Raw genomic sequence first — 21,339 nt, 5'->3', positions numbered from 1 at the left:
CTGCTTTTTCGACCTACAGATTTCTGACCACCATTCACTTGCATTGTTTGGCCCTGCAGAGCTGAAATATTCTTCTAAAAGTCTTTGTTTGTGTTCTGCAGAAGAATGAAAGTCATACACATCTGGCATGAGGGTGAGTAAATGATGATAGAATTTCCATTATTGGGTGAACTATTCCATTAATAGGAAAATCACAAGAAAAAAAAATAGAGGGGTTTTGAACGAGCATTCTTACGATTTAAGTGGAACCAAACTTGTTCACAGATGTTTCCTTTCTTAAAATATAGTGTTGGATAGGAGGCCGCTGTGGCTAAAATTTGATGCCTGTATTGTATCGATTTGACATTCTGTTTGTTGATTGGTCGTACCTTTTCGAACGAGCCAAGAAGTACAATATTTTACGATTTCGCTATATTGTCCAAATTACTGTATTATGACGAGCTGTCATGAGACTGTTGGTGGAACATAAAATGTGATGTTTATCAGGTTGCAATGAGTGACCATTTTCATAAAATAAAAGTAAATGGGGATAAGCGCTGTCCAAAAATGACAAAAACCACCTTAAAAGTACTAAACAAGTAGTTATTTGATTTATGCACTATACAATCACAGGCTTTGTGTGTTGAATGGACCAAAATGTCTCTAAAAGTTGTTATTTATTCAAAATCTTCCCAGCAGCTCTCAAATCTCAATCGCACTTCCACATATTCAAATTTGGTGCATTGTGCTAACATATACAGTTACATTTAGTCGTTTAGCAGATACTTTTATCTAAAGCAACTTACAAAAAAGGAACATAAGCAAATCATCATACAAAAGCCAACAATTTCTGCAATATCGCACTGCCAGATACAGCATGCATCATAACAAGACACATTTTAAACTGTATTTTATAGTATGAAAGGGGGCCCAGACCAATATACATTCAGGAGGCCCAGAATTCCTGTTTGGAACACTTTACTTTTATGGTACTTTTTGTCATTTTTGGAACTCGACAGCAGCTGTCCCCATTCACTTTCATAGAATGAAAAAGGGCACCCAAGCATGTTACTAAAAAGAAAGTCTAAGATGAAGAATATTTGAAACATTATAAATGGAAGATGATCAAGATGAGAACAAGGTCCCTTGAAAGTCACCAACAGACCTCACGATCTTCTCTCTCCAGCACAGCAGAAGGACAAAATATCCAAAGACAAATCTGCAAACTCAACAACAGGAAAAAGCAAAACAAAAGCAAAACATCCCCCGTTCACGACAGCCATGGAGACAAATCCAATTATTTGTGTCTCATGTTGCAAATTTGTTTTAATGAACGGAATAGGAAAATAAATAAGTGCCTGCAAAAGGAAACAAAGGGATGCAATTTCTAATTAACATGAAAGAGAGAGGAAGAGACGTGTTTGTACAACCATCTTTCATCCTTCTCTTCTCCTCATAACCGGCACATTTGTTTGTGCCCAAATGTTGTCTTTTAGAGGGAAGTGTGTTTCTGTTTCGCCACCAAATTAAATGTCAACAGATTTAACATCGGCCCCAATCTCTCTCTTCTTTTTTCTGGAGCATTTTGTCGATTTTATTGTTCATTAAGCTTTTTTTTTTTTTCATTGCTTGTGCTCAAGCGGCTTTATTTGTCACATCTTAGCATTGAAGATCACAAAAGCCTGGGACAATAATTGGGTTTAGTGTAATTACGAACCGAGCATAATAAAAGACTTGAAGGAAAATGTATGGCCCTATCTGCTCACTCGCTCTCTCTAGATAACCATTAATCCCACATTAGCCCTGTGCTGTCACTCTAAAAAACAGCTTTACGAAAGATGGTACGATCAAATGACCTGACCAGAAATCATGTCAGTAAGTTCAGCAAACTGCCTGCACTGGCCCATAAACATCAGGGATAAAGAGACAGGGGGAAATGGAGGCAGACAATGACCGAGTCAAACACAGAGTTAGTAAGTAGTGATGCAAATAGCACATTCTATGCTGATCTGACCTTTTAACATATCAAAGACATGGGGAGAAGTCAGTTCACGCTGCCTGCTGCATCACTGCAGTTTAGACTCTGCACTAGACTTTTAACGACAGTGATAATGAGAGACAAAGAGGCATCCATCTGAGCTAAAAGTCAACAGCGATGCAAATAACAGCTTCTGTATTGATTTTTGACCAGAGAACTATAAAGTGAAGGGAGTTGGGGTCACAAAAGCCTAGAACAACTGTCTTGCTGTAGTTACAGCATTAAAAAAAGTTTAAGAAACACATTTTTTCAGTTACTATTAGAAGAAAACCTAGTAATATGCTCAATTTAGGGCTTTTATTAGATGTGTCATTTAGAGTGTGACAATTCTGAATATCTGTGAGGTACTTCAGCAGTCTGGACGCAAGAGGAAGGCTGTTTAAATAAGAATTAATACACTGATCTGCCACAACATTAAAACCACTGACAGGTGAAGTGAATAACATTTATTATCTCGTTAGAATGGCACCTGTCAAGGGGTGGGATATATTAGGCAGCAAGTGAACAGTCAGTTCTTGAATTTCATGTGTTGGAAGCGGGAAAAATGGGCAAGAGTAAAGATCTGAGCGACTTTGACAAGGGCCAAATTGTGATGGCTAGACGACTGGGTCAGAGCCAAAACGGCATGTCTTGTGGGGTGTTCCTGGTATGCAGTGGTTAGTACCTACCAAAGTGATCCAAGGAAGGACAACCGGTGAACCGGCGACAGGGTCATGGGCGCCCAAGGCTCATTGATGCACCTGGGAGCGAAGGCTAGCCCGTCTGGTCCAATCCCACAGAACAGCTACTGTAGCACAAATTGCTGTAAAACTTAATCCTGGCCATGATAGAAAGGTGTCAGAACACACAGAGCATCGCAGCTTGCTGCGTATGGGGCTGTGTAGCCGCAGACCGGTCAGAGTGCCCATGCTGACCCCTGTCCTCCGCCGAAAGCACCTACAATGGGCACGTGAGCGAAAGAACTGGACCAAAGAGCAATGGAAGAAGGTGGCGTGGTCTGATGAATCATGTTTTCTTTTAGATCATGTGGACAGCTGAGTGAGTGTTCATCAGAAGAAGGCAGGCCAGCGGAGGGAGTGCGATGCTCTGGGAAATGTTCTGCTGGGAAACCTTGGGTCCTGGCATTCATTTGGATGTTACTTTGACACGTACCACCTACCTAAAGATTGTTGCAGACCACATACACACCTTCACGGCAACGGTATTGCCTGATGGCAGTCGCCTCTTTCAGCAGGATAATGCGCCCTGCCACACTGCAAAAATTGTTCAGGAATGGATTGAGGAACATGACAAAGAGTTCAAGGTGTTGACTTGGCATCCAAATTCCCCAGATCTCAATCCGACTGCACATCTATGGGATGTGCTGGACCAACAAGTTCGATCCATGAAGGCCCCACCTCGCAACTTACAGGACTTAAAGGATCTGCTGCTAACTTCTTGGTGCCAGATACCACAGGACACCTTCAGAGGTCTTGTGTAGTCCTTGCCTCAATGGGTTAAAGCAGTTTTGGCAGCACAAGGGGGACCTACACGATATTAGGCAGGTGGTTTTAATGTTGTGGCTGATCGGCGTAGATTCTACAGGGCAAGAAAAATTATGTTTGCTTGTCAGTTTGCTCAAAAATGTTGGCCAATTGAATTATTGTCAATTTATAAATGCCCAGAAAGCACTGGGCGGAACTAACTAAAAAGGGCTAATACCACTGGTTATTGCTCACGTCACAGTCCACATTTTGTCGCAGACAACATGATTAATATTAATGAGCCCAACAGGGTGCCAGGCAATCTAATTTCAACAAGATGTGAGCAAAGAAAGAAGCCATCTTTGACTATAGTAAGTTAATGTTGTTAAGCAGATTTAAACATTTTATATTTTTGGTAATATTTAGTGAGTTTTAAATCTCTGACCTCATTATTTGTAGTCTTTTTCAGTGAAACACTGAATGACCATTAATGTCTCATGTAAAACCACCAGCCAAAAAACTGAAGGGGACAGACATTCGGCATTTATTTCATAGAGTCATGTGTGTGATATATTCTAATGTCATAGTATATATCTTCTAAACAATGACATTGATCTTTGACTTTTGTATGTTTTTTGCTTGGCTATTATAGTGAATTTAGAAGAATGGTAATGGTGATGTTTGTGGTACATCTATTTTAGAAAAAAGGTAAGTTGTTCAAGTTAGATCACATTTGAGACAGGCAGGCAGGCAGAGAGAGAGAGAGACACAGAGAGTTCCGATGGCAGTTGGCAGCAAAAAATATCAGCTCCTGCTGTAACTTACTTTTTGCTAGAGAATGTATGCTTTTATGACTCAAACACACCTTCAATTATTGTAAACTGAACTAAGATCAAAAGAGGCAGAATATTTTTCAAAAATTACATATAACCTAATCATCAAGCTAACTGCTAGCCAAGCTAACATTCCATGGCAGTTAAAACTGTTGATCACAGCTTGGGACTGCCTAAGGCAGTAGTATTTCTCAAAAATGAAGAGGAGCTGGAGATAATATATCCAGCAGAAGTTAAATCAAACAAAGAAGATGATGAAAGAGATGATCCTGAGAGAGAACCCAGAGATTCTGTCTGACTTCAATGGACCAGAACCCAACAGAGTCCAGTGTAACCTGCTCTTCTTCACTGATCAGCCATCAGCCTGGCACAGCATTCTCATAACTGCCATGAACTGCAGCAGAAAAGGTGGCATCAGTAAAGGTAGACAAATCACTCTGGAAGGTGAGAAAGAGATAAAGCTGACTGTAAACTTGTATCACAATGGTACAGTCATGGTCCAGGGGTCAGAACCCAGCCTTGATGAATTCCAGAAGAATTTCATGAACTTTAAAATGGAGGTTCAGAAGATAAAGAAAGATCCTGAGGTGAAGAGCAGTATAGAGTCGTGCTCCACAAAAGTCACAAACGGAGCAATCAGCTCGAGCACCCCTTGTAGCACACAGACACCCTGTCTTTCCTGCATCTCCAAAGATCAAGGCCTTGAGAGATAACATCACTGAGCTGGAGCAGGACTACTTCCTGTTTTAAGAGGAAACTACCAACAACCTCTGCCAGCTCCAAAACCAGACCAGCCACCTCAGCACACAACAACCTCAACAACTCTGCTCTGCTGTCAGAGATCTGGAGGAGAACAACCAGGAGCTGCGAGAGGAGCTGAGGATGGTGAGAGAGGAGCTGGTCAAGTAGATCAACACAGTAATATGCCAGAGAAACAACTGGAGGAGATGAGACAACAGCTACATACAAACACTGAACACATCACAACCACAGAACAACAGCAACAGTGCACCAGCACAGAAACACTCAACGCCTCAACAACTCCTACATCAGAAAAACAATGCAACACCAGCAGTACATCAATACACACCATCCCACCCCCTGTAACCCCGCAGATTTCTCAGGTTTATCAAACTTCACAGAACACCAAGAAGAAAGACATCAGCACCAGACAGAGATATCCACAGACCACAACAACATCTGTCAGCAGCAACAGAGAACAGAAGAGACAACACAACATCATCATCCTCTGTGAATCTAACAGCAACCACCTGGACCAGAGATGACTGTTCCCCATGAGAACTGTAAGGAAACTCTGGTGTCCCACCTCTCACTCTTCTTTGAAGCTGCTGAGAGAGGACATTTTGGGAACACCATCACACATTATACTGCACACTGGGAAAAACTACCTCAGCACCAGGAGAGTGGATGTCACCAAATTTCTAATCAACGTGGTGAAATCAGCAAGAGGAATCTACCCCAGTGCCAAAGTCATAATCTCTACACTGCTGCCTCACAGAGACGTTCCACAAAACATCATCAATGCCATTAATGCAGAGATAGCTGATGTGTGTGCACTCATGCTGAATGTACATATAGCAAATCATCAGAATATCACTCATGAACAAGTTGATTAGCAAGATCTTAATTTAAGCATATTCATTTTACATACTATATATATATATATATATATATATATATATATATATATATATATATATATATATATATATATATATATATATATTTTTTTTTTTTTTTTTTTTTTTTTGTTATACAGTTGATATTCTAAGGTACTTCATTTAATTTAGTATATTTCATAACATGATTTGGTCAGGAATCATACATTCTTATTTCTGGTAAAAATCACAATGTCATCACTTAGAATCACCAGCTACAACATTCAGGGAATGTTTTCTGCTGCTTTTGGAGAAAAAAAGCAAGAACACTGATTTTGTAAATATTGCATATAGTTTACTTAAGACATGGCGTGATTAGAGTCTAAAATCTACACTCCTTAAAACTGCAGAGAATTACATATACCATCAGTGAAACACCCTTATGTTAAAAATGGAAGAGATTCAGGAGGAATTATTGTTTGGTTTAAAGAACATCTTTTCCATTACATTCAGTTAAAAATGTAATGTTAAAAAGGAAGAACACATATTTGGATTAAAATGAAAAAGGAACTCATTTGTACAGATGAGGATACTTACCTGTGTGCCACCTACATCCCTCCACATGAGTCAACCTATTATAAAGAGGAGATCTTTAACACATTACAATCTAAGATCATTCAGTTTCAGTCTGTTAGCTCAGTCCTGATAATGGGGGATATGAATGCAAGAACTGGGAAAAGAACTGGATTATATTAGTTCAGTTGGAGATAAGTATATTATTAATAATACAAATCTAAATCAAAATAAGCGTTCCACTAAACCACGTCAGAACTATGACAACACAATAAACAAAAATGGAAAACAAGTTCTGCAGCTCTGTAAAAGCCTAGGTCTCTACATAGTGAACGGCAGAACAAAGGATCGATTTACCTACCGCTCTTCTTTAGGTAGTAGCACAGTGGACTACACCATCACAAATCTAGATCAAAACAAGAACAATTACTTCACAGTGATTCCACAACTACATCTCTCAGACCACTGTGACATTGTCATTAGTCTGAACAAGTCAGTCAATCTTCTACCATCTTCAAATAGAAGTCTAAACTATATCTCCTCCCAACCAGATTCTTCTGGAGAAAAGACAGTCCAGCCCAGTATGAAGCTGAACTCCACAGCATTTATGCTGAGAACATGATTGATCCGTTTCTCCTATCCACATTTGGAAAAGATGAGAAAAGCTTTAATTTGGAAACAAAACAACTGACTAAGATTTATTTATTTTTTTTAAACTGAGATTCATCCTCCTCCACCCAGATAGAGGCGAGTCACTATGCCACCACGAGGACTTAAAGCGCATTGGGAATTGGGCATTCCAAATTGAGGAGAAAAGGGGAGGGGAAAAAAAAGTACAAGCCACTGCTAAAAAGCAAAAGAGCCAACAATATGACAACAAAGCTCAACAAAATAGAAGAAGCAGTTAATTAAAATTTGTTCTGGGAATTATGGAACAATTTAAATAAGTCCAAAAAGGAAGAACAAATTCCCATCTGTGACCCAAACACCTGGACAGAACATTTAGGAAACCTTTATACACAAAATAAACAAAACCCCACCCAAAAAATTCTGAATTCCCAACTATATAATCTGGAATACACAATAAAGGGTCAATTAAATCATTTTGACAACCCCACATCACTTTAGGAACTCAGCGAAAAAAATCAAATCCCTCAAAATAAAAATACAAATCTAACAGCTCAGATGGAATATGCAATGAGATGTTGAAACATGGCAGCCCCAAACTGAACGAGGCCATTCTCAAATTATTCAATTTGCTCTTAAAATCAGGACATTTTCCTGAGAATTGGAAAGAAAATCAAATCACTCCAATCTTCAAACAAGGTGACAAATTTAACCCAACAACTACATGGTCATTGGATTCATGCCAAAACAGAGAACAACTGATCACATCTACACACTGAACACACTTATACACAAACATGTCCACCAAACAAAACAAGGAAAAATATTTGGCTGCTTTATTGATTTAACAAAAAAAGGCCTTTGATTCAGTTTGGCATGATTCAGAATAAAACTGATCAGAGTGGATTAGGAGGAATGGTTTATGATTTAATAAAGGAAATGTTCAAAAACAACAAATGCTGCATTAAAATAAACAACAGACGAACTGATTATTTCAGCCAGAATAAGGCTGCAGCCTAAGCCCAACTTTATTTAATATTTATATCAATGAATTAGCCACAATACTTCAAAATTCATGTAGCCCTTGACTCACACTAGAGGGCAGAGAAATTAAATGTGTTCTGTACGTAGACGACCTGCTGCCGCTCTCACCTACTGAAGAGCCTCTCAGTTCTAGAAAATTACTGCAGTAATTGGGCATTACCAATCAACATGGACAAGTCAAAAGTGATTTTTCAAAACTGAATGTATCAATTCAATTCAGGCAGGCAAAAATAAATGTATAACACAAACCTAGAAGAATAAAAAATTAAGACAGAATATAAACTGGCATCATATCTGAAAAAGTTAAAGACTACCATCACAGGAAGCTCCTTACAAAGTATTGTGTGAGTGAGCACAGTCTGGCGGTAGAGACTGGAGACCCAGAGAGAACAGACTGTGTTCACACTGCACTCAAGGAGTCATAGAGGATGAACCACTCTTCCTCACTGTGTGCAGTATATATGAGAGCATTACAAACACACACTTTACACTTACTGGTACTCATTGCACTCTGTAGTTACTTTTCTTTACATTTTTACTTTTTTTTTTAATTAATTATTTATTTTTATTATTACTATTACAGAACACTTTGGCAACATTGTACATTGCATGCAGTCATGCCAATAAAGGTAATTTGAATTTGCATTTGAATTTGATGGATGTATGTATGGATGGATGGGAGAAAGAGACAGACAGACAGATCTTTAAAATAATAAGCTTTAAAACTTAATTATCAGACAGGAAATTAACTACTCTACTTGAAAATAATGGGCACTAAATAGATTAAACAATCAGATTTATTATTATTATTATTATTTATTTATTTATTTTTATTTTTTACCACGTTAGATAAATGTTTTATTCATGTTTCAATATGCTTTCACTGTACAATCCAGAGTACAATCAATCCAGAGTATAATCACAACATTTTTCAGTTTGGTTTGGGATGAGGGTAACAGAAAAAGTTTGAAATAGTGTTAGCTTGGCTAAGCGTAAAAAAAATTAAAAAAATTAAAAATAAAAATAAAAATAAAAAAGTATTATGCAACCAAAATGTAGCACCCTAAATGCAGTAAAAATAAATAAAAATAAAAATAAATAATAATATAAAATTTTTTTTTTAAAGTGGGCAAGTTTGTTTACCTTTGTAGACGATTGGCAGTTTAATACACAGCTGCAAACATAGCTCATCTTTGGCTCCATCTTGTGTTAAAAGACGCCATTGCAATCCTCTAAGCGTTGTTGTTGCTATTATAAGTGATCACAGGAGGGCAGTATTATCATGCTTTTATACAAGCTTACGGTTTCACAAGATAAACACTCAACTACTGCATCAAGACGGCGCATGGACTGGTTTTTCTTTGCTTGTTGGGGTGTTTAGTGTTGAATCTTGCGAGCACTCGTGCACATGCGCGGTTCCGTTGCTATGGTGACAGGACGCCAGAGAGCTCGTGAACATGGTGAGTGAAGTTTCGCGAATGTTTCAAAGGACAAAAAAATACTAATGTTAGTGAAATAACTTACATAAGTGCACGTTTCTTAAATATATTAGCCAGTCTTTAGATGGTTCCATATTTAGTGAAGTATAAATGTCGAAAATGCATCAGTGTCGAGCTAAAATGTCACGTTAAACAATCTTTGGATATACTGGAGCTATATGGGGGTACTTCACGCATAACATGTCTATTGAATGATTTTTTTGTTGTTGTTTTTTTGTTTTTAGATCAACATCAAGGTTAAAAATATGCATGAATATATAAGGGAAAGTACGTTTTTGGCCACCTTTAACTCTTTTGTTTGTTTGTAGATTTTAAGAAACTTTTACCTTCACTAGTTAATTTTAAAAGGATCCTGCAGTGTGACAAATTAATTTTTAAAAGTACAAAAATTAAATGTAGTCTCCCAATTAATATGAGGTCATAAAAGCTCCAAGGATATAATTATAATTTCTGAAATGTAGTCTTAAATATTTTTAGATGGAGTACAGCGTCACACCACAGAATGTCAGCCACCCATGTTCAGTGTTTATCTGATTTATTATTGACCATTGAGCTTGTTTCTTTAATCTTTTCTCTTTTTCATGTCTGTTTTTAATAGCCACCTAAGGAAAGAAAGGTATGATAATGCATAGAGGTTTGAAATTCACAGCTTTAAATTTATTATTATTATTATTATATTCATAAAAAAAATAAAACAATATTCATCTTTCATATTATAAATGATCTGCATTTTGAATCCAGTCTGCAAAAAAGAAAGGAGGGGGCAAAGCTGAGAGGGAGAAAGTGCAGAGAGAGGCAGATGAACAAAGACTGAAAGAGGAAGGTACCTGCACAAGACAATTCTGTTATTATTCACTTATTTCATTTAGTAGATTATTTTATCCAAACTTACAAATGAGTAACACTACAACTAATGAGATTTAGCATAGTGTCAGTCATAATTTCCAACTACTCCAACAGATGTAAAGCTTTAAAGGTTCACCCAAAAATGTAACTTTGTGTTATTTACTCACCCTCATGCTGTTCCAAACTTGTATGACTGTCTTTCTTCTGTGGAACATAGATAGAGATAAAAGGAGATGACTGCCTTGTTCACCTTTCACTTTGCATCTTTATCCATACAATAAAAGTGAATGGTGTCTGTGGTTGTCATTCTGCCTAACATCTCCTTTTGTGTTCCTACAGAAAAGTAAGCTTTCGAATTCAGTGACTTATTCAAGTTTATTACATTGATTAAGCAACCCATTGTTTAATTGGTAATAAGTCTGCAAATAGTGTTTTGTCCTGTGCAGAGGAGGCACACCTAATTGCTGAGCGTGAGGAGAATGAAAGGCTGGAGAGAGAGCAAAGAGAGCAAGAAAAACAACATCGACTTGAGTTAAAGGTCTGCTGAATGTTCGCTTTTGGATCAGTTCGGTTGTATTTGATTTTGAAAGGAATAGTTCACCAAAAAAGGAAAATTGTGTCATCATTTACCCACCCTCTTGTCATTTCAAACCTATATGACTTTCTTTCATAGAACATAAAACGAGATGTTAGGCAGAATATTAGCCTCAGTCACCATTTACTTTCATTGCATTTTTTTGTTTTACACAATGAAAGTCAATAGTTAGTCAGCTAACATTCTGCTTAACACCTCCTTTTGTGTTCCACAGAAGAAAGAAACATTAGGGTCTGTAACTTATGAGAGAATTTCATTTCTGAGTGAACTATCCCTTTAAGCATATGAGCAGCAGAAGTGCAAATTGAGCTGCTTGTACTGATGAATTGTGTGTGGCAAGTTCGAGTGTGATGACTGATTGATGCCTGTCAATGTCTGTGTCACAGGACAGAGAGCGCAGGGAGGATGAGTTGAATGAACTGCGGCTTATTCTAGATGAGAATCAAACAGCAGTCTTCAAGTGGGAAGCTGAGTGTAGGGAGAAAGCTAAGGTACAAGACTCATGTAGCAGTCTGAAACCATCAGTAGACACCTCTGTAAAATAACAAATTATGAGATTAATATTTGTTGTGTTAATATTGAGGACCTGAAAGACTGGATATTAAATTAGTCTCTGATCTTGACAGTGGAATCGTTATATGCGTTGTGACGGCAGTCCAGACCCATCTGTGCAGCAAGAAATCAATGCATTCATCACTTTGTGGAGAGAGGACTCAGAAACCCAGATTCAGCGGATTTTGGAGAGCTGTGCTTTGGCTCTTCAGGTGAGACCAGCACTCTGGATATGTGATGGTTTCTTGTGGTTCATCTTAGTCAATAATTGATTAGTGAGATGATCCTTTGTGAAAATTATAAGGGAGTGGTGTTCTCTTTGAAAGTGATGAGATACTTATTGACAAAACAACAGTTATTGATTTCTTCTGAACAGCTGACAGATGAACTGGACTTTCTTATGAACGATGGTCCAGAGCCTTGTGTTGCGCTGCAGTATCGAGAAACACTGCTGTCACTACAGAGTCTCATTCATTGGAAACTCAACCTAGCCACTGAGGAACTTCTAAAGGTGAGAGTTCTGCTGTCTCATAGAGACCCAGAGACCCTTCCTGTGCAGCCAGTGTCCAAAATGTACATGCTTTAAAGGGGTCATGACATAGTATGTTTTTATAATTGTATTATCTTCTCTGAGGTCCAATGATAATGTTAGTAGTTTGTTTTGTTTTTTGCACCAAAATGGAATAATTTAGTAATAAATGACAATTTTCCACCCTGTCTCTGGCCCTCTGTCCGAAACGCTTGGTTTTGGCCTAAGCGCCTCCTTTAAACTTCAGCGTAAATGCTTACTGTTATGAATGTTAACATTGTGCTGCCCCTCGAATACAGCCAAGTTTGAAACTCAATCAGAAGAGAATGAAAAAGCTCCACAACATTATAAAACTAAATTTCTGGGTTTACACATAACGCACATCCAACACATTGCATCAGAATATATTAAACTATTCACTCAAGCACAGCAACACCACAAACTATAAAACAGTCATGACAAATGAAAAATTCATGAATGAAACGGTTTACTTATGGTTTTGCGATCGGGTCCAATAGTGTTTTAACTGCCCCATCCTTCAATAACAGTTCCTTTGAATTCAATGCTTGAATTTTATTATTACTGGTTCACAAGCAATCCACGCTGATATAAGCCAAAAAAACGCACATACATAGTCCAAAGCCTTGTGAAACAAGATGCGCCCACATAAAGTATTATCCTGCACTGAGGCGCACATCGCCGGAAACACATAAAAATGGTCAAAGACGTCCATCTAGTGTATGTTTACATACACCAACAATTAAAACTAGCGCAGATGGACACAAGAAGGCATCCAAGATGCGTTTGTGCTCAAAACAGCAAGAAGAGCTCAGCTGAATGAAACAGAATGAGGTCTCCTTTTCAGAGTTGTAACTTGAACCGCATATTTTAAAAGCGGCACGAGATATGACAACAGTCAAAGACATCTGTCTAATGCATGTTTATATACAAACATTATTTAAAATAGTCCAGATGGGTCCCCTTTTGGTGTTTAAGAACCGTTAGAAGGCCATTAGGCCTGTTTGTCCTGCTCTCTCTCTCTCTGAGTACGAACAGAGCACCAGTGGGCGGGATCAAGGGTGCGATGATGTACATTAGGCGTTAATAGGCTCCCTAGTGATGTAGGGAAGTCGTGAAAGTAGAAAACGAGGCATTTTTGCATGTTGGTTTCAATAAATGCTTTTATTGCATTGGGGATTACGTTTTACAAGTTCTGAAATTCACACTGTTTTTATAGTAAAATGATCTCTTAAATGTCAAAATATCAAGGAGAATTTGATTCCTCATGACATAACCCCTTTAAATCGAATCGCAAAAATTAAAATCTGACCCTGTAAGTGGCTTTCATGATTTACATCAAAGACATACAAACTGCCTACAAACTAAAACATCTAACCATTAGCTGGTGAAGCAAAAAGTAAATTTTGGATCCTGTATGCAGCTTACCTCTATTTTAACACAGATCGGATGTAATCTCTGTGGTTTTTGCCTTCCATCCAGCATGCAAATTCTCATTCTGACATTGAGACCGGCAACATGCAGACTGTAGTCAAAGATGAAAATGTCACTCTTTGTCTGTGGGCAAACCTCAACAAAAACCCCAGGTTGGTCAAATTTCATGTCTTAATTGATTTCTTTATTGATGCAGCACTGTCTGCTAGGAATAATCTCTATTGGTTTATTCTTACACTGTCAATAGTTCAGTTATGCTTCGAACACAGAATTGAATTTCTCTGGTGTTGGGTTGCATAACCTCCTGGTTTTACAATGTAAGATAATAAGAGAAATACTCTTCTATCCATGTTTCATGTGCACTGCAGGTTCAAAGGTTTCCGGTTCCAGGATTTGGGATTGGGCTTTGAGCTGCCCAAACCGCTGGCTGTATGTGACATTGCTGTTCGTATCCTCCACACACGTTATGACCACCTGTCCCACCACAGCGAGCGAGCGCAGATCCAGAGAAAGAGGTCCATGTTGGGAGGCGCTGTCATTCCCCCGTCTGAGAGCCCTGCAGCAGTGCAGGATGGGAAGATGGAGGGAGAGGATGATGAAACAGAAATCCCAAAGCAGGTGGAAGAGGAGACTCGTTCGGTCAGATCAGAGGGCAGGAAGGTGATGACTATAGGTTTGATCGCACATTTGAATGTATTCTAGTGCGTTCTTTTGCAGTAATTATATATCAATATGTGTGTGCGTGTCTGTGTGTCAGAGCGCAGTAAGTGTGATCTCACTTAAGGAGGGAAAGAAGAGTTCTTCTATCAAGCAGTTAGAAGAAGGAGAATGTCAGATGGAGACCACCATGGATAGAGTCACCTCAGGAGTAGAAGCTGGTTGGGTTATTCCTTTTCTTCATCTTCCTCATCTTATTCCTATTAGGTCAAGGTTGAGCGTTTACCACATAGACCCCATTTACACCTGGTATTAAAGGAATATTCCGGGTTCAGTACAAGTTAAGCTCAATCGACAGCATTCGTGGCATAATGTTGATTACCACAAAAATTAATTTCGACTTGTCCCTCCTTTTCTTTAAAAAATATGGGTTACAGTGAGGCATTTACAGTGGAAGTGAATACTCACTATTTCAAAAGTATTGACACAAGACGTGTTAACATGATTTGTGTGATAAAATCGCTTACTAACTGTTTCTGTGTAAAGTTATCGCCAACTTCGTTGCCATAATGACGTTACGCCATAAAATCTAAAACGACTGTAAAAAACACAATTTAAACAACTTTACAGCTTAAATACTACACAAGGTTTAAGTGCTTTTATAAAATTATAAGCTTCAGATTTCAGCCTTTAAACCCTCCAAAAATTGGCCCCATTCACTTCCATTGTAAGTGACTCACTGTATCACTGTAAAAGAAATGTAGGAGCGAGCCAAAATACATTTTTGTGGTAATCAATATTATGCTAAATATGCTGTTGATTGGGGGCCCTCGCTCAGCGAGTAAAGATGCTGAAAACCACCTCTGGAGTTCGTGAGTTCGAATCCCAGGCCGTGCTGAGTGACTCCAGCCAGGTCTCCTAAGCAACAAATTTGGCCCGGTTGCTAGGGAGGGTAGATTCACATGGGGTAACCTCCTCGTGGTCGCTATAACGTGGTTTTCTCTCAGTGGGGCACGTGGTGAGTTGCGCGTGGATGCCGCGATGGATGGGGTGAAGCCTCCACACACGCTATGTCTCCGCGGTAACGAGCTCAACAAGTCACGTGATAAGATGCGTGGGTTGATGGTCTCAGATGTGGAGGCAACTGAGATTCGTCCTCCGCCACCTGGATTGAGGCAAGTCACTACTCCACCACGAGCACTTAGAGCGCATTGAGAATTGGGCATTCCAAATTGGGGAGAAAAAGGGGAGAAAAATAAAAAATAATAATAATAATGCTGTTGATCAAGCTTGACTTGTATTGAACCCAGAATATTCATTAAGATGTGTCTCAGGTGACCCAATCACAAGTGGTCAGGTGAGACACATCGCCATTTACACCTGGTATTCACATGCGTCTCAAATGTTCACATGCGTCTTGTGTTCATATTGCAAGGGGAGGATCTTTGATGTCATGAAGATATACATCAGTCACTACATCAGTGTACTACTGCATGATAATGAATATGGAGCCAGAATGATCTCAAAAAGAATATATTTACAAAATACAATTACACATTCACAAAATCTGATTCATAAATCCAAAATACAATTCATAAATATACAAGTGAGGGCACAAAAATTTCCCCAATTGCCCACATAAATACTTCTCACTTAAATCAATTCAAAATATTTTTACAAATACATATTTATCAAGTTCTTGCATTAATTTACATCAAAACATTTGTTAATGTTGATACATTTATTTATGGATCATTGAATCTGTATTTGCAAATCGTCACGTGTGTGTGGATCGCTTTGGATATGTGTGTGGCTTTTTTTAGACTTTCCTGCCAGGTTTCCATTCACAAATTGCTTTTTTTTTTAGGAAGTCCTCTTTAGCCAATCACATTGAGCTTTTCATCCACCAATCATAACATGCCTTGCTGAACTCTGGTGGATATAGTTTCCCCTTTACCATAGTTACTCATTCCTATGAGAACAACCGGGAGAAATATCCAATAGATTTGGCTGTTTTAACAACGAAAAACATGACAAAAAGTGGTTGTGTAGGCTTTTTGCACTTCAGACAAAGCCAAAAAAAACAAACTGATTTTTGTTGCCTTTCAATCTAAAAAATAGAAGCCTAAAGAACAGCACTGTGGCTGCAATCGACCAAATGCTGGATACGTGGTTCAGTGTGTTTGAGAAACATCAGAGCGGATTCAAGAATAAATCAATCATATCATCACAACAGCAGTTCCAGCAGAGACATAATGATGAGTTAACACCAGAGAACAAGACAGAACTTGACATGATCGGAGTGGAGTGCTGCTTATATTAGTTTTATACTTTAATCAATCAAACCTTAATGTTCAGTTTGGTGTGTTTAATTAATGAGGTAAAGTTGCTGTAAAAATGTTTAGGTACACATACTGGTTATGAATGTATACTCATCACCATTAGCACTGTCTTTACTGCCACACAAAGTACTTATTAAGAAGAAACAATTATGAAAACTGCTTATTTTTGTAGAATTAATTGTTATTACATTGCATATTACTGCATATTTCTTAATAAAATTTATTTCATCCCCATGATTATTGCATCACCCTTCTTTGTTTATAGTTTTATTGTATGTGTACTATTTTAACCTTGCCAAAGTTTAAGCCTTCTTGCATTGTCTGCTGAGGCTGTAAATTTTCAAATGAAAATAGTTTAAAGGTATTCTACTGAAATCGCATCAGCCATATCGCAGGTTTCACCTCTTAAATATTTTTCAAAATATAATGACACTTTAAATGATCATATTAAAAGATATAAATAAACGCATTGATGTAAATAAAGCAGTTAAATGTTGTAGATCCCAATCAAGTAACAGAACATTAACTTGAAAATCGTAAATGTAAACTTCTGTACTGAGACTACTGAACTGTATGACTACAGCTAGAAGCCACAGCGCTCTTCTTTAGGCTTCTATTTTTTAGGTTGAAAGGTGACAAAAAATCAGTTCTGAGTTTTTTGGCTTTGTCTGAAGTGCAAAAAAATACACAACCGCTTTTCGTCATGTTTTTCGTTGTTAAAATAGCCAAATCTATCAGATATTTCTCCCTGTTGAATGAATGATTAACTATGGTAAAGGGGAAATTATATCCACCAAAGTTCAGCAAGGCATGTTATGATTGGTGGATTAAAAGTTCAATGTGATTGGCTAAAGAGGATAAAAAAAATAAAAAAACACAAGCAAATCCAAAGTGATCCACACACGTGACAATTTACAAATGCAGATTCAATGATCCATAAATAAATCTGTCAACATTCATAAATGTTTTGATGCAAACTAATTCAAGAACTTGATAAATAACGTATTTGAATTGATTGTAAGTGAGAAGTATTTGTGTGGGCAATTGGAGGAAATTTTTGTGCCCTTGTATATTCATGAATTGTATTTTGGATTTATGAATCGGATTTTGTGAATGTGAATTGTGCTTTTTGAGATTATTCTGGCTCCATAGATGAAGCAAAAAAAAGTTAGAAAACGCATCTTAATGCCAGGAAAAACGTGGTAATAAAATATCAGTTTGCAGTTCAGTATCATTTCCTTTGTAGGAGACGGCATGTTTTAATTAGTTATGATCATTAGGGAACATTTGTAGAATGCCTCAACACAATATACACATTAAAACGGATAGTTCCAGCTCTAAAATCCAGTTGGACGAGCCACTTTTGAAGCCGTTGAAAAATAGCCGGACAACACATTAAATTGTAAATCAATGCACCAAGTCTACTGTATATCTACAATATCACCTACATTTAGTCTAATGTACTATATTACGTTGGAAAAATTTGTTATTATTATTATTGAGGAATTTAATTGTGAAATGTTGGTCTATTTTTCCATGTTGCTGTATGTGATAGTATAGTCCAGTAAGAATTGTGCCTTGGCTTACAACACTCACTTGAAAGTCACGGTAACAAATAACTTCTAATGACTTATTGTTTTATTAAATTCTCTAGAATTTAATATTTGATTATTTGATTCTCTAGATCAAAATAGCTCCACCTCATCATCATCTGAACCTATCATTGACAACACTGATGTGCATATTGTGGACCTGCAGCAGTACACACCCCTGGGTGGAGTGTTTTACTTTGATGTGTTCCATCTACCACCACAGTCTCACATAGTGAAGGGCTGGGAAATGACACAGGCATGTCTTTAGTCGTAATTATGAAGAGGTCTAAAGACATAAATGAGAAAAGCATGCATTAATCTTAATCTGTTTTTGTGTTTCTAGTTATTAGAGACAGGTCTCCAGGTTTTCCCCTATCCTACAGAGCAGTCTTGTGTTCAGAGCTATACCTCAATAAGGCTTGATGAAAACGGTAGTGTTGCATCCCTGCCTGTAGGGGTCACTGTAGATCTGCCTGACTCAGTAATGTTCCTGGAGGATCCTCTAGTGGCACGCTGGGATCCTATGGGTGACCAATTCACACCATTAATGTGCTACATTGCTCTAATAATAATAATAAAGTTTGATTTGCTATATAGTCTTTTAAAGAAATAGAAATATCATACTTTCTCTATTATAAATTAACTGCTATAAAGCATCCCACCTACTACATTCTTGTTATTATTAAATGGGTATCTTGACTGTGAGGCGAGTCTTTCATGTCCTGTTTAAAGCACTGCTAAAATCAATGTCTGGTCACCGGTTTGCTGCAGGTCAGCACTGGAGGACAGACTGCATGTCTGAGACAACTTATGATGCGGAGGCCCGCAGCCTCTCCTTTCAGATGAATGCATTTTATGCCTTCACATTACTGCAGGACTCCTACGCTAATATGCCTTTTCAGTCATGGGAGCTGAGGCCTCTGGGCCAAGACTTTGCTTTGTTCACAATCACTGGAGCTCTTACTGAAGTCAGCATCACCATTAAGGCAAGAGAGGCCCTCTCTGATGATAAAAGATACATTTAAATGTACTTAATACCAATAGCATCCCTTAAATCCAGGCCTTTTGTGTTATGTCGTTTTCATCACATATAAAGTTCACCGTAAAATAGGGGACTGTAAAATGTGTTGCCTTCCATGAATAGTCTTAAGTATTGAGACATATAGCTGTTTCTCTCATAGGGTAAGCTGTGTATGCTCCACATGGAGGCGGCAAAGGAACTGGATCAACTACATGGGAAATGGATGAGCCCCCAAATGCTGCAGAAGGCTATGATGAGAGCTGGGATCAATGTTTTTGTGAATGAATATTCAGACAAATATGTCAGCATCAACTCAAAGGTAATGTTGTGGGTTAAGTGAGTTTATAACAACCAGGGCCACATTTTGAGCTATTGCCTTATGCAACTAAAAAAAGTAGAGGACATTCACTGATGCATGGTAAAATAGAATGGTTACACTTTATTTTAGTGTCCTTGTTACAGTGTAATTACACTAGTAATTACTAATTAACAACATGTACTTACTGTAGGTTTAGGGTTTGGTTTAGGGTTAGTTGCTTGTAATTATGCATAATTGACTGCTATTACTATAGGCAGTACATGTAATATGTGTAACAAGGACACTATAAAATAGTGTTACTAATAGAATTTATATTTTAAAAATGTATTATAATTATATCACACATTATACATTTTGCACATACAGTGAAATTCTTTTTTTCACATATCCCAGCTAAGCTGGGGTCAGAGTGCAGGGTCAGCCATGATATGGCACCCCTGGAGCAGATAGGGTCAAGGGCCTTGCTCAAGGGCCCAACAGTGGCATCTTGGCAGTGCTGGGGCTTGAACCCCCAACCTTCTGATCAGTAACCCAGAGCCTTAACTGCTGAGCCACCACTGCCCTATATTTGATGATGACATTACTTTTAGCATATCTATACATTTTTCTCCATCTCTAGGACCCATTAATAGAGCACACGGTGTATGAACAAATGGCTCTCATGTCCTCAGCTGTTGCTTTTTCCTGGAGCCGCTGGAACTCACAGTGTGGCCAAGAACACCTCGTACTTCAGGTATGTTCCCTGAATGCACCCCTATATACGAACTAAGTGTATTATACCTACATGTAATAATCCTATTTAAAACATTGGCCATGTTTTTTGTTTGTACTTCAGACCTTTAACCCTCCTCTCTTGCAGGCATGTGAACAGCTGGAGGTGGGGCCTGTGGCTGAGGAGGCATGGTCTCTGTACCTGCTGGGTGCTCAGAGGAATCAGCTTCTGTTAGTGAAGGAGCATGATGACAGCTTCTCCCCGGAGCTGGCTGAGGGCACGGAGTTCCACTCCACCTTTGTGCACTTGCTCAGGCAGGACATGAGCAGCGAGGGCCAAGACAGAGTCCACCAGTCTCACTGTCTCTACACAGACACCGTACAGAGGCTCCTGTGTGCCACACGTGTGCTCACATACTCCTGAGCAGAGACACTACACACACCCAGAGACACACATACAGTATCACACATATGAACGCATCATACATCTAAAACATCTCTGGATACCTGTTCTGATATGGTGATAGTTAAACACCTCAATTATATGCTGAGTAACTGAAAAAAATTATAAAAATATGACAAGTCATTAAATAAAGCATTTATTAAATAAGTTAAATAAGTGAGATCTGTTATACCTGAATTAAGACCCTGTATACTGACCCATATGATCAGCAAGTGGAGCAAAATGATAAATCTTGGATGATTGTTTATTGCAGTCTTCAGCATTAAAATGTATAACAAATGCAATCAATATGAATTTACTTAAAAAAAAAACAACAACAACAACAAAAAACATTTAGAACAATAATCAGTTTCATCATGCAAATGTTTATACATTTTTTTCAGAGATTCTAAATGGGTGAATCTGTCCAAGAAGCAGCCTGGGTAATATTTCACCCCAAAAATCAAAAGAAATTAGAAATTACATTTTGCTTAAAGAAGAAAAAGCCTACTGTTGGACCATTAAGACTTTTTGCACTGTGATATTTTCCTGTTCCAAATACAAAAAAAAAAGAAAAAAATGTAGGTGCTCAACCAAAATTGGGGG

At 38.1% G+C, this 21,339-nt stretch overlaps 1 protein-coding gene across 1 annotated transcript; it reads left to right on the top strand.

Annotated features, from left to right (window-relative positions):
* The first annotated feature begins 5,608 nt into the window (after positions 1-5,608).
* LOC127434928 (dynein axonemal intermediate chain 7-like) lies at positions 5,609-20,719 on the top strand. The gene is made up of 16 exons (XM_051687980.1): positions 5,609-5,902; positions 10,274-10,291; positions 10,417-10,498; positions 10,968-11,059; positions 11,503-11,607; positions 11,743-11,880; positions 12,045-12,179; positions 13,698-13,801; positions 14,018-14,309; positions 14,407-14,527; positions 18,333-18,496; positions 18,584-18,767; positions 19,012-19,226; positions 19,422-19,580; positions 20,200-20,313; positions 20,440-20,719. The coding sequence occupies exons 1-16, from the start codon at positions 5,609-5,611 to the stop codon at positions 20,713-20,715; spliced, it is 2,493 nt and encodes an 830-aa protein (XP_051543940.1). The 3' UTR covers positions 20,716-20,719.
* The last annotated feature ends 620 nt before the right edge of the window (positions 20,720-21,339 follow it).

Source organism: Myxocyprinus asiaticus, chromosome 45, assembly GCF_019703515.2.
Source record: "Myxocyprinus asiaticus isolate MX2 ecotype Aquarium Trade chromosome 45, UBuf_Myxa_2, whole genome shotgun sequence".
Taxonomy (NCBI): Eukaryota; Metazoa; Chordata; class Actinopteri; order Cypriniformes; family Catostomidae; genus Myxocyprinus; species Myxocyprinus asiaticus.
The sequence above is the reverse complement of the archived record's forward strand: the minus strand, read 5'-3'. Positions and strand labels throughout refer to the sequence as shown.

What these genes read in the sequence shown, in the direction of transcription:
- LOC127434928 (XM_051687980.1), top strand. Translation starts at nt 5,609, where the DNA reads ATGAGAACTGTAAGGAAACTCTGGTGTCCCACCTCTCACTCTTCTTTG. An exon ending in CCACTGAGGAACTTCTAAAG is followed by an intron (nt 12,180 to 13,697) that starts GTGAGAGTTCTG and finishes CCTTCCATCCAG; the next exon opens with CATGCAAATTCTCATTCTGA. An exon ending in AGGGCTGGGAAATGACACAG is followed by an intron (nt 18,497 to 18,583) that starts GCATGTCTTTAG and finishes TTGTGTTTCTAG; the next exon opens with TTATTAGAGACAGGTCTCCA.